The sequence below is a fragment of the Bolinopsis microptera genome, chromosome 11 (genome assembly GCF_026151205.1).
Source record: "Bolinopsis microptera isolate Bmic1 chromosome 11, MBARI_Bmic_1.0, whole genome shotgun sequence".
Classification (NCBI taxonomy): Eukaryota; Metazoa; Ctenophora; class Tentaculata; order Lobata; family Bolinopsidae; genus Bolinopsis; species Bolinopsis microptera.
Window position 1 is genome coordinate 11,724,432 of NC_087082.1, and position 14,156 is coordinate 11,738,587.

The 14,156-nt window shown below is 35.8% G+C and overlaps 2 protein-coding genes across 2 annotated transcripts in view; one reads left to right on the forward strand and one right to left on the reverse strand.

Moving 5' to 3' along the window:
• The window catches only part of LOC134822799 (protein ABHD13-like), a 948,842-nt gene extending 937,696 nt beyond the window's left edge, over positions 1-11,146 (reverse strand). The window contains exon 1 of the mRNA XM_063834058.1: positions 11,102-11,146. The gene's annotated coding sequence lies outside the window, so the exon portion shown is untranslated. The remainder of the gene's footprint in view (positions 1-11,101) is intronic.
• LOC134822798 (protein kinase C iota type-like) lies at positions 292-14,149 on the forward strand. Its single transcript, XM_063834056.1, has 14 exons — positions 292-448; positions 806-891; positions 1,076-1,166; positions 1,292-1,382; positions 2,359-2,441; positions 3,716-3,820; positions 7,058-7,241; positions 7,430-7,573; positions 7,777-7,869; positions 9,267-9,420; positions 11,716-11,792; positions 11,905-12,051; positions 12,254-12,439; positions 12,582-14,149. Exons 1-14 carry the CDS (start codon positions 369-371, stop codon positions 12,768-12,770), a joined length of 1,710 nt encoding a protein of 569 aa, XP_063690126.1. The 5' UTR covers positions 292-368; the 3' UTR covers positions 12,771-14,149.
• Positions 14,150-14,156: the final 7 nt, after the last annotated feature.

Below are 14,156 nucleotides of genomic sequence, written 5' to 3' on the forward strand. Positions count from 1 at the left end.
GATATGTTTTGATTGTTATTTATAAATACCAAAATTTAAATTTGTTTTCCTAAAAAAAAATTTGTTTTCCTAGTCAATTGATCTACCCAAAGCCTGGCAAGTTCTGAATATAAATGTGTTTTGGAAAGGTCGTATCTCCAAATCAGCTTGAGAAATCCTTAAATGTAGTACAAGTTAATAACGATGAACATCTCAAATAAATATACTGGCTAACATTTTCATTAAACTTTGAACTTTTCAATTTATTTTTAAAGCTGTTTTACACACTTCTATAATAATGATACAATTCCCATAATTCAGGATATGTCAAAATGTAAATACTTTTGGACAAACATTTGGTAGCAATGAGTGGAGCATGAGTTCATGACATGAGTGTGGATAGTTTGAAAAACAACTGTGTGCCGGTCCGGAAGGTGCCCATCAAAGCTGGATACATAAATCCTTACAAGTAAGTATAGTATAAATTTATTATGTCTTGCTCAATGTGATAAATTGGTCTGTAGCCGGTTGTAGTCAGCTACTTTTTGAAGGTTGCAGATAAAAATAGATAGTTTTATTGCCGAGATCAGATGACGATCATGCCTTAGCTAGACAATAGGGTATTTTTAGCCTTGACCAATGGAACTCAACAGTCAATCTTAAGGCCTCAAGTGATAATTATGGTTTCTAGATCAGAGAATAGTAGTGTGTCAAGCTTAATTTATACAATGTACATGCTATGTTGGTTTTGATACTAATCAATTCAATCACATTAATAAAGGTTTGAAGGTACACTCCTGTAACTACTAATTCAAACATTTTCCAGGGATCAGAAGCGATTAGACATAGAGCCTCATATCAGTTATGATCTCTTCTTACAACAATTGATAAACCTTCTTCAACTTGACCGCTGTAAGTATCATTTTGAAATTTTATAAACTATTTTTTTGCTAAGTAATTTATTTGAAAATTCAACACTCAACAGCATGCACAGTTTGATCATGTATTTATTTATATCGAGATACTTCGTTTTAATTTTTTCATGAACACCATTTATCTTAATTTTCGGCTTAATAAGACCAGTACTAACTTGCAGCAATAACAGAAGAGTACACCGTAAAATGGATAGACGAGGAAGGGGACCCTTGCACCATTGCTTCAAAGCAGGAACTTGAAGAAGCGATAAGGTGAGCCCAATAATTGAATGATTTTCATCTGTACACTGTGCAGGCTTAAACATGAATACTGTAGTGATGATTGATGCATTATATTCCACTCGCTCCAGAAATTTGAAAGTTTCTTTCAATTTTAGGTTGTTTGTCCTATCACAAGAAAAAGAACTACAAATTCACGTCTTTCCGGGAATTCCTGATCCAGGAGACTTTTGTGCAGGCGAAAGTACGGTAAGTGCGTAGTACTACTATCAAAGATTTTGATTGCAACAATATTGTCTTCACTACTTGCTGGTCACACACATGTCAACGAGAAATTCCGCTAATCTATTGTTTTCCAAGTCTTGTCCTGTGAGTAAAGTATGTGTGAGAAAGTCTTTAATAAAATGAATGTATATTTTTTAATTTTAAAGATTAAATTTGATAATGCAGTATAAAGAAATTTTTAATTTGCACTATATAGTTTAGGATATTTATAGCTTATTATAACCATTAATACAAAGACCATAATTTTTCACCAGCTCTCCAATATCCATCTTAAAGTTGCATTTTATATCCTCAAACTACACAATTTAAACTTAAGCATATAATATATAGTGTAGACTTTCTGTCACAACAAGACTGTTACCCATAGTAACAAACAGAACCCCTAATGTCTGCCAAATTTTTCTTCTGATCCTCATATATAAGCCCTGTCTCTAAAAAATTCAACTCAACTAGCGTTTCGGTGTGTGCAGAAGCTTTCAGGCACGCACATTCCTTGCCCCGTTAGTTACCTGTCCCTTCAAAATCAAACTAACAGTCAAGGACAGAAAGTCATACACCAAATGAGCATTCTATTAATTTATAAATTGTTTTACATCCTTGTATTCTATAAAATGTGCTAACAATTAAATTTCTTGTTACATTGAAAAGTTCTTGTTTCATTGAATTTAAAAATAAAATACAGATACTAACGTGAATTGATTCAATATTTGAGTAATTTGGTGGCTTCTTTAGGCTTTTGTAGACACATTCTAATATGAAACTAAAACCGGAAAACAGCCGATATTTGATAGATGTGGAAGATAGAAGATTCTACAGATTGTGCTAAAATTCTAGGCGAACTGTATTAAAAATAATCTTATGCCAGGCTAGGTTGTCTTAATTCGCATTTTGAATCTGATAACATTAAACACATTATGTGTCTAATGTTTCAATTTCTCAGAAATTCTATGAGCGAAAAGGTGCAAGGAGATGGAAAAAGAACTATCGTGTCATGGGACATTCCTTTACTCCCAGAAGATTTAGGTAACTTTTTTTAATCTATTTGCAATAATTTGCAATGTTTAATACAGTCGGGTGGAGTAACATTGAAACCGGTATTATACATAATTTGTGTATTATCTAAGTAATAGATTATATACAATATTACATATTAATATAATATTACATTTCATTTCTACGACGCGACGTAATGTTTCCCTCGTGTGGAACTGGTGTTCAATAGCATCATTCTAACTGTACTGTATTATTTTCTTTAACGCTGCACAACAATGTGAAATTAACATTTGTATTTCGCAATGTATTATTAGATTCAGTGAATAAGCTCAACAATAGTGGTAATGTACACGAAAATGGTTAAACTGAGTAATGTAGCCAGGTTTTTTTTTAAATGATCTAGTAATGCTGCGCTAACTGAAAAAAACTGGTATTTGTTTATGACTTGTTAGAAACGTTATGGATTTTAAATACTGGCATATTTGGTATTGTTGTAAAAATAACAGGAAGTATTTGGGATATAACAATGAAATGCACATTACATTACAGATCAGTGTTGCAATCGGAATGCCCAAAATCAAAAGTATCTGCTCAGAGCACAATACAGTTGAAAAGACAATGTTACCATGATACTTGACCTACTAATAACTAGTCTAGAATTGCACATTAAACTTGTCCGATTGTAATACACGTCAAACTTTACTAGTGCACCGTGACCACAAGTCCAAGTCATCTCTGAACAATACTAACCGTGAGTTCACACATGACAAGAGGAGGTCACCAGGCCCTGTAGTGTACACCTGTGTTCTCCTAACCAAGATTTAGTATTCATGTGACCATGGCGAGTGAGGTACCGGGTGTGAGTTGTTAAAACGTCGCACACTAATCACTCTAGCTTGTGTAGTAATATTAAATTGTAGATAAACTGGCAATATACTAGAACATGTAAATAGCCGTTAGTACACGGGATTGTTCATTATCTGGTTAAAGTCAGATCATACTATTCAATAAATTTGACGTACACACAAATTTTCATAAAATTAGGAAAACTTTAGGCTTGATTAGGACTGGTGAATATCAACTGCTACTATTCAGGTTGATAATGTAGAGCTGTTAACATGTTTGGAAGCATAAACATCAAATAAGTTACATAAGTTTGAGGCCCTGAAAATCAAATTGTAAAGTAACAATTTCGGTGTTATAGTAAGTGGTGAAAATGTTTTAACTGGAATATTTCTAAAAGTGCTTGCAAAGTTAATTATGAGCTAAGTATTATATACGAATATCAATTGCATACTACCCAGTTTCAAGGTACAATGCCCGATATGTCAGGATCTAATCTGGGGTATCGGTAGACAAGGTTTCAAGTGTATCTACTGTAAAGCACTCTTACACAAGCGATGTTGCAGGTTAGTTTAGAGTGCGTCTTCAGTATGTGTAATGTAATTGACTGTGTAATGTAATTGACTGTGTGCAGTATGTGTAATGTAATTGACTGTGTGCAGTACGTGTAATGTTGTTTCTGTGATTCTGGGAATTGTTATAATTATTCAAGCACCAGAGTGCACCAAGGCCTGCAGTATGTATTATTAGATATCAGTGATAAGCAGCAAACGAATGATGTGGGTGTATAGTGTACACGAAATATGTTAAACGAGAATGTAGGCACAGGTGTTTGTGTTAGAATGATTGTTAATTGTTGCGTAAGCGTGATAAAAGAATGGGTGTTCATGACTTGAACGGAAACGTTTAATGTTTTAAATACTTGCAATATTGGTATGTGTTTGTAAAATAACAGGAAGTTTTGGGATATAACAATAACATCACCATTACGTCATGTTCACTGTTCACTCAGGAATTGCCCAAAAGTCAAAAGTATCCTGCTCAAAATACAGTTGAACAGACAAGTGTTAGCCATGATACTTGACCTTACTCATGAACTGAGTCTAGAAATGTGCACATTAAACTTGTCCGATTGTAACTTTACCACTCAAACTGTTACTAAAGTTCACCGGGTGACCACAAGTCCAAGTAGTCTCTGAAACAAATTACATAACCCGTGATATCACAACATTACATAATGGAGAGAAGGAGCCACACAGGGCCACTGTGTAGTAACCTGTGTTCTCCTAATCCAATGATATATGATACATGTTACCCAGGCGAGGTGGTGTCCGGTGTGTGTAGTTTGTAAAACGTGTACACACAACTAGTCACTTCTAGGCTTGTGTAGTGTATTTTAATTGTAGATAAACATGGCAAATACTACAAACATGGTAAATACTGCACGTTAGTACACGGAGGATTGTTATTATCTGGGTTAAAAGTCAGATCATACTTAATTCAAATAATATTTTGAAGACGACACAAAGTTTCATAAAACTTAGGGAAAAACTTAAGGCTATGATTAGGACTGGTCGAATTACTCCTGCACTATTCAGGGTTGATAAATTGAGAGCTGTTATACACATGTTATGATACATGAAACATCAAAATAAGTTATCATAAGTTGAGCCCTGAAGAAGCAAATTGGTAAAGGTAAACAATCTTCTGGTGTAATAGTAAGTGTAAACAATGTATACGTGGAATATTTCTTAAAGTAGCTGCAAGAAGTTAATTATGAGTAAGTATTAATCACGCAATATCAATTGCCATTACTAACAAAATTTATCGAATTTTATCGTCTTGTACCACAACTTACCTCAAGAATTTTTCCCTAAACTGTGCTTCTGATAATTTTTGCCTCAACTGTGCTTCAACTGTTTTTCCCCCGATTGTGCCCCAAGTAACTTTTTGTCCCAGCTGTGCTCCAATGGTGTCCCTTACCTAGCTTGCTAGTCTATTGCTCGCTCCTCCCACGTTCAGGAAGCTTGAAAAGAGCACAGGGACTGGCGTGCCAGGTAATGGTATCCCAAGTGTGTCTACTTTCCCTAAAATGTGCTTCAAGTCATTTTTGCCTCGACTGTGTCCCAAATGTATTTGCCCCGACATGTCCCAAGTGCTCAAGTGTGCCCCAAGTAACTTTTTGCCCCAACTGTGCCCCAAGTGTACCCCAGGAATTTCAATTTTGTGCCCCAATTGTGCTAAGCTAGATTACCAAATTCCCTGATAATGAAATAACCCAGAAGTATACTCTATTTATCTTGGCCATAATCAGTTCTAGGTCTAACCAAGGATAAAAATTTCGGTTCTGAAATTTTGCAAACAATTTTGCAAACAATTTTGCAAACTCAAATTGTTTTGACAGTTTGGTTATTTTTATGTAGATCCTTTGTTGGAGTGGTTACAATTCTTGTGAGACAATAGACATTGTGCATTCAAGCCGTTTACACTTTACCCTTCCTGTCAGTTAAATAATTACACCCGTTTCTGATTGAGAGAAGTTACATGGAACTTGGAAGTTATGTGGAACCTACCGACTTTTGGTTGGGTATCCAGTTAATTCACATGTTGTACTGTGCACTACTTACGTGATCTTGAGTACTTGTGTTGATAAAGTCTACACCCCACATAGCTGACATACCAAACCTGTACCTCCTACCTACTTTTGCTCCGATTTCGTGCTGTAATTTTGCTCCTGACAACGGCTTTGTGCTGCATGTATTTTCTGTACAACTAGTTAACATTGCTTCTTGTTGCAACCGATCTTGGTAATATCACGATATATCGTTATTGAGCTACTGTAAAACCACGACAAATCTCTTTCGGGCTCTTCGAGTTGCGTTCATCATATCACGTGACTCATCAGATCACGTGACTCATCACGTGACGTATCTGTGGTGTCTGTGCCTCTGATCCCTTGTGTGGGCTGTCTCAGTTCTACGAGCTCTGAGATCTGACTTGTGTAAATATTGAGCTGCTTTATACCATGTATCGGCTGATTGAGGCGGTGTTTAGAGTACTGTGTTGGGTTCTGGCTTATGTTACTAAATTGTAAGTTACATTGTGGTGGGTTCTGGCTTATGTTACCAAATTGTAAGTTACATTGTGGTGGGTTCTGGCTTATGTTACCAAATTGTAAGTTACATTGTGGTGGGTTCTGGCTTATGTTACCAAATTGTAAGTTACATTGTGGTGGGTTCTGGCTTATGTTACCAAATTGTAAGTTACATTGTGGTGGGTTCTGGCTTATGTTACCAAATTGTAAGTTACATTGTGTTGGGTTCTGGCTTATGTTACCAAATTGTAAGTTACATTGTGTTGGGTTCTGGCTTATGTTACCAAGTTGTGATCGAAGTATAATCCATACGTCTTTGCTGCAAGGAAATTACCTTTTTATGTAGGGTCCTCGGGCTTTAAAATAACATCACAGCAATATTCTGTGGCAACAAGGGTAAAGCCAGCACATTAATTTCGGTTCAAGACTAATTATCTCAGATTCAAGACTAATTATCTCAGATTCTGCAAATTGTGTGATTGTGTCCCTAAATAAATAATAACAGTTATTCCTGTTTTAATGCGCAAATATACGTGATTACTGTGTGACTGAGGCGTGACTATATTGTGGCTGCTGTGTGAAGATATCATGACTACGCTGTGAATATTTTTGACTTCAGCGTGAATTATCGAAACTGTTGTATGACTACATTGTGAGATTTGTGTGACTATGATACTGACTACTTTGTGACTACTATCTCCCCTCCCAGGTACATCACAGAGCCATGTAGTGGTTACCCAACCCATCACCCGGTCATACTAGACACTGATGTAGATAACCGGGAGCCTGGACGCGAGCCTATTATTGACAAATCTATCTTACCTAAAACTGGGGGAATAACACTAGATCACTTTGACTTGTTAGCAGTCATTGGCAGGGGTAGCTACGCTAAGGTCAGTTGTGCGGTTTATAACTTCTGTTTATCTGTAGTCGGTAAATGATGGTGTGTCACCAATACTCAATAGTGACACAACTACTGGTATCTTAAATACTTATTCTTAGTTTATTTTACCTTTAAAAGTTTATTCGTCAAGAAACGAAAGAATTATCATAGTATTAGTTATAAACTGCATCTGTTCAGGTATGTATGGTAAAGTTAAAGTCATCTAAAAAGATATACGCGATGAAGATAATAAAGAAGTCAATAATTGACGATGAAGATGATATTGAGTGGGTACAAACCGAGAAGAATGTGTTCGAGCAGGCTTCGAATCATCCATTCTTGGTAGGCAATAAATGATATTTACATAACTTGATACACTGATAGTTTCTGAGGAACATGAACATTATCGCGTTATCTTATGATAGCAGTGCAAGTAATGATCAATTTTAAAAATTCCATAATTCGCTGGCGAAAATTATGATGACATCCCTCGGCCCCCAATATTCCTCGCTCGAGCTTTTAGTTTCATATTTTTCATCTTTCAGGTTGGACTTCACTCGTGTTTCCAAACGACAAGCAGAATAATATTCGTAATTGAGTTTGTGAATGGTGGTGACATGATGTTCCACATGCAGAAGGTAAAACTACCTTCTTTTATACAACAACCGTCAACAAATACTTGTTAATTTCGATATTAGTGTTATATTTTCATAACATGAGACCAATTTCCATGTTATTAACTTGAATATTCGTCATTATGACTTAAGTGTTTCAAGGTGTCAATCTGGTCAACTTCATCCACAATCCACAATCCAATAACTAATTACAGGGTGGCCCATAAGTGACTACCCACACGCAACCTCTTAATAACTCACGTAATTCGTCTCCAAAGTGCACCAAAATTTCAGAGATTATAGATATGGGTCAAACTTAGATTTCCTGAAAGTTTCGTAAGCCACGCCCAATTACAGTGGGCGTGGCGTGACACTTCCTCTTTTTCATTATTGTCTTCATAAAATGAGAACGCTTTAAGCTAAGAACTCAAAATTTTTTGCACACATTTGGCTTGATAATTGAAAACTTTTCCCAAAGTTTCAAGTTCATTGGTTAAAATATGGCTAAGTTATGACCATTTCAAAACTCATCGGATACGTGATCCGAGCACTCAGTCAGTGATCTCGTCATTTGGTTAATGGCCTGTTTGGCTCACATGCACCGCTTGATTGGTTGCAGCCTGCTTATGGGCCGGCCTATACAGCTGACAGCACCTAAAACGCTATCACACGAATTTATGGTGGTGTCACCATTTCAGGGCTTGTTAGCCCTGCTAGTCACAGGTTCCTTACAATCAAAATGGTTCACTATCATCCCTTTACTGCAGAACAACGATTGTTCGTCTACCTGAATAAAGAAAATGGGGAGTTCTACCCTCAGATTAAACGACAATTTCAGATGAAATTCAACCGACCACCCCCTTGCCGGAAAAGCTGCTTTGACATTCATCACAAGATCAAGTTTACGTCGGTATCCAATCAAAGCCTAATGAACCTCATTAATACACGCTAACGCTTTACTCTTGATCAGATTGGGTGACGAGATCACTAATTGAGTGCAAATATCACTGACTGAGTGCTCGGATCACATATCCGATGGATTTTAAAATGGTCATAACTCAGCCATATTTTAACCAATGAACTTGAAACTTTTGGAAACGTTTTCAATTATCAAGCCAAATGTGTGCAAAAAATGTTGAGTTCTTAGCTTAAAGCGTTCTCATTTTATGAAGACAATAGTGAAAAAGAGGGAGTGTCACGCCACGCCCACTGTAATTGGGTGTGGCTTACGAAACTTTCAGGAAATCTAAGTTTGACCCATATCTATAATCTCTGAAATTTTGGTGCAATTTGGAGACGAATTACGTGAGTTATTAAGAGGTTGCGTGTGGGTAGTCACTTATGGGCCACCCTGTACTTGAATAATGAATAATAAACTTTTAAACCAGTAGAAAGTAAGTAGTCTAACCTCTGTGTTTCAGCTACAAAGGCTAGAAGAAGACCACGCTCGGTTCTATGCAGCGGAGATCTCGTGCGCGCTGCACTACCTTCACGAACATCTCATTATATACCGAGATTTGAAACTGGATAATGTTCTCATAGACAATGAGGGACACATCAAGCTCACTGATTACGGTTAGTTTTTAACATTTTGTGGCAGCCAAAGTCTTATCACAGCCGAATCTCACACATAAATAACCATAAATAGCCGGCCAGGTTGCTCTTATAATTACTTAACGTTAAGCATGTCCTTATTTTTGGTAAATATATTTTACATTGACATAGTTTACCTGTTAAAGTTAGAAAATAAAGATTAAGCATATCAAATATATAATAAATGGAGCAGAAGGAAATCAAATCAAAGTAAAGTTAACAGATCTAGAATTAACCTCGTTCTGAGGCATAACAACAACCCAGTCCTATTTACTGAGTATAAAGTCATCTGTCATCAAGTGTGTCTCTAGGGAGTACCTCTATCAACACCTATCACACAGTATCTTGTAGAGTACACAACTATCTTCAAGTCGTGAAATCCATACAATAGCATGGACGTAATACTCTGTATTTTACTTTTCAAAGAAATGTTAAGAGTTTAGACATCTTGATCTAGGTTTTGACCCATTCAGGTTAACTTTTAACGTTATGACGTTTGGTCCTTTTCAGTTATTCTCGGGTTATTGAAAACATCTTTTGTCATGCATAAAACTGGGGAATATAATGTTGACAAATCGGTAGAGCTGATGATATTATTTCCAGGATAAGAAAAATTGGCACGATCAGAAAATACCAAACGTAGTCCTACACTTGTAAAAACAACACTTCCAGCATTCAGTAGCGTTATTCTTATCGAGCTCTTGATCTTTAATAACACATGATGCTTTTAAATACTGTTTAATGGTATTTTACTACCACATCGCGATTAAAATATTATGATATAATATGATATAATAAATGATATAATCAACTCAACTCTGCACCCGTGTCAATATGTTCATTATATGCAAGCCTCTTGATTTATAATATGATATAATACTGCGGTGACGTCACACCACTTGACTATCCCACAAGTTGTGCAGTATATCAAACGTTATCAGCTGATATATTTAAACATGTATTATCTGGCATTACTCCCAATATCACGTAGATTAAAACTTAGCTATTATATATCAAATATTTGTCGACATATCATTGAAACAATGGAAGTTGGTGGACAGACAATTTGATTCATGATAAAACGTTACCGATCATCGATGTTTTATCATAATCACGAATGATTGCTCACCAATTTTGTTTTCAACAAATTTATGGCACCCATAAAATTCTCTCTTGAAAATATTTTAAAATCAAACTGAAATGTTTGATGTAAAACAAGCATCTAACGGTTAACAATCAGTTTTTTCTTTCCTCTACTATTTTTGACATCATGAAATAAAATGAAATGAAATGAAATGAAATGAAATGAAATGAAATGAAATGAAATGAAATGAAATGAAATGAAATGAAATGAAATGAAATGAAATGAAATGAAATGAAATGAAATGAAATGAAATGAAATGAAATGAAATGAAATAAAGCATTTTTATCCCGCTCATATTAACAATCCGAATAAAAAATAAAGATTGCCGATATCAAAGCGGCTGGCCTCACGATATAATCCAAAACTAGATACTCAATATATGAATAGAGGAATTTAATTCTCCCTTTGAATCAATCAAACTAGATGATTTGTTGTAAATACTGAGATCAAACTATCAATTTACAGGCTATCGTCAAAAATGTTGCAAGGCGTTATCTTCAGTGACATAAAGACATAAGCCTCAAATTATTTGTTATATAGTAGTGTTGAAAGTATTAAAACTCCAATATATGAATATACTACATGATCACATCAATATACTACATGATCATCAACAAATGAAATGCATGGTTTTGGAAAGCGGTTACAGAATTATTTCAGTGGAATTAGTTTAAAACCGTCAGGATTCTTATCACGAAACTGTGAGTTATTAGCGAGTTCGTGATAAACCATTTTCACCTCCTCTAAAATCGTAAGCTGTGTATGATAGATCTCAATTAAGTTGAGATTATTATGTTCGATGTTAACGTCCGTGTTCGTTAATCGCGGAAATCTGATATCTGCCTAAAGAATTCGAAATATGCATGAAAGGGTCTACTAAAGTACACAATTTCAGCATAAAATCATCACCAATGCGCAAAAAGTCTCTTACTGAGAGCAATTACTGTGTTTTCTTTGCGCCGCGCCCGCGCGCACAAAGCGCGTAATTTATCAGAACAGACCTTGGAGCATTTCATTTCACGGTATTACCTATGATCACAGATCAATGATATCACTCAAAATTAAAATTACGCTGATTAACCGTAGCCCGAGTCAAATTTTATTCTCGTGAATTTGAACTAATTCTGTTTCAGGAATGTGCAAAGAATGTAATGAAACTGATCAAACAACAAACACGTTCTGTGGTACTCCAAACTACATAGCACCCGAGGTACGAATCATGCAGCTGAACTTCTGGTTTTAATAACAGAATTCATTACTGTACTGCCGGGTTTAAAATTTTTCAACTTTTGACCCGTTTCCAACTCCCCGATTAATTGCAGGTATTGAAGGGTGGCCAGTACGGTTACAGTGTTGATTGGTGGGCATTAGGGGTGCTTCTTTACGAGATGCTGTGTGGTAGGTCTCCTTTTAATGTCGACAATCAACCAACAGACAATCCTGAGGAGAGTGAAAACTTACTTTTCCAGGTGGGTCTCATAGCTATTTTGTTTTTTAAACTCAACTCTGAATGTGTTCAAAACAGATTAAACTATTTATGAGCCATGAAATTTGTTAATCAAGTTCTCTCTGCAAAGTTCTATTGCTTTTATTCCCCTTTGGCATTTATTCAGATCGCTCTATGACAGGATTATCTGTGTTGTTTTTCATAAAGATTTAACCGTTTTACAGTGTATCCTGACAAAGCCAGTGAGAATTCCCCGGGCACTGAGCGTGAAAGCTGGTTCCGTGCTGAAATACTTACTGAGGAGAGATCCTGACGAGAGGCTGGGCTGCAACAAGGAGCAGGGATTTAACCAGATAAAACAACATCCTTTCTTCAATGTTCTCGACTGGGATCTCTTAGAACAAAGACAGGTTTGAAGGGTTGATTTATGGGGCTTATTATATATATTTTGTGGTGACGGTGGTAGTATAGTGGTAGTATATTGGATTGATTAACTGATCCAACTTCAGGGCAAACCCTCTTACTTAATATCTCAAATTTATTTATTTCCAGGTGCTGCCACCCTACATCCCTCCTCTCACCGCTGAAGACGATCTCGCAAACTTCGACAACATCTTCACAGACGAAACAGTGCAGCTCACTCCAGATGACGCTGAAGAACTTGCTAGGATAGACCAGAGCGAGTTTGACGGGTTCGAGTACATCAACCCTCTCCTGTTAAACAAAGAAGAGGCCGTGTAGTAAAACGAAATTAAGTGATTAAGTGGTTAATTGAGTGATAGATCAATTAAACTTACTTGGGGTAATGGACGATTACGTATAACCTCTATGCCACCATTATCTAGCCACTATATTTCGGAGTGGTTGTGTTAGGGCAGCGTATCTAATCTCCCATTACCACGCTTACTTTTATATTAACGTCGCTCGGTTATGTGATAAGAGCGCTTTAGTTGACAATTTAATTAATGAGAGAGTTTGTACCATCACCTTATAATAAGAGAATTCAGGAAAACAACGTGTCATTCTGGGAATCAAGCAGCCACATAATTAGGATGAATTTTAGTAAATGTAACTGTGGAAAATTATTCGTAAATTAGACTTTCGTCAGATCTTTTCTAATAAATGTTGAATAAACGTTCCTTGTGGGATGATCACTGGTATAATGTGCTTGATGTTGTCACGTGTTATTAACACGTGTAGCACGTGACTGTGATATTTTCTTGTACTTTATAATAATGACTTATCTGATTAACCCATTTTATGTTTAACCGGAGGAATTTTCGTTAACAAATAAATGCTTTACTTTTAAGTGCAAGACACAATTGTGAAGATGATGTAGAAATGACTTGAATGTGACAAAACTGACATTTTGCTTGAAAATTTTACGTCAATGTACAATACAACAATTTGATCGTTTATTTTTAAGATTTTATTTCATTTTTATGTGTGTCGGTGTTGGACAGAGCGTATCTTATTTGGTCGATTTTCTCATATTTCAGGGGGTACAGTTATAAGCCTCGAACCGCGAACCAGTCTAAAACCAAGTAAATCAAAATTTTTCCGGGAATCCATTGGTTGCATTAATCTTCCGGAATTTATCTTCGGTTTCAATTTTATCAGGTCTAGCTGGATTGGAGTTCGGTGTCCGAAAATTTAAAGGTTTTTGAAACAAATTATAATTAAGCTGCTTTTTTTGGTTACCAATAAGAATTTGTGGGATTAGAGACACACCATATTGACCAAATGTGATACGCCCATGTGTCGTTAGGGTTGATATGATTTTCTTTCTGATCATTTATAAAATTTAGTTATCCGTTTTCAGCAAGTTTTTTTAGAGTTCAATTGTTCGTTAATTCAGACAAAAGTTTGCTTTTTAAAGTCACATTTAACTTGATAAAACTTTCCAAACTTTGGCTCTCACCAGTCATAAACGATATTAAATGATACGTTTCAGTGGATTTCTTTGACAATAAAGTGTGTTCGGTTTGAGATGAGATTAGGGTTGAACATTTTACTAGATAGAGTACAATAGAGCATGATTTGAATAAACATAATATTTAGATTGTTAGCTGTAATTTTATAATTATCACACATACAAATTCTAGTTTAACGGTTTATAATATTGCG

Coding starts and splice junctions, on each gene's coding strand:
- LOC134822798 (XM_063834056.1), top strand. CDS start 369: ATGAGTGTGGATAGTTTGAAAAACAACTGTGTGCCGGTCCGGAAGGTG. Junction 3,821..7,057: donor TTACACAAGCGATGTTGCAG/GTTAGTTTAGAG, acceptor CTCCCCTCCCAG/GTACATCACAGAGCCATGTA. Junction 11,793..11,904: donor CAAACTACATAGCACCCGAG/GTACGAATCATG, acceptor GATTAATTGCAG/GTATTGAAGGGTGGCCAGTA.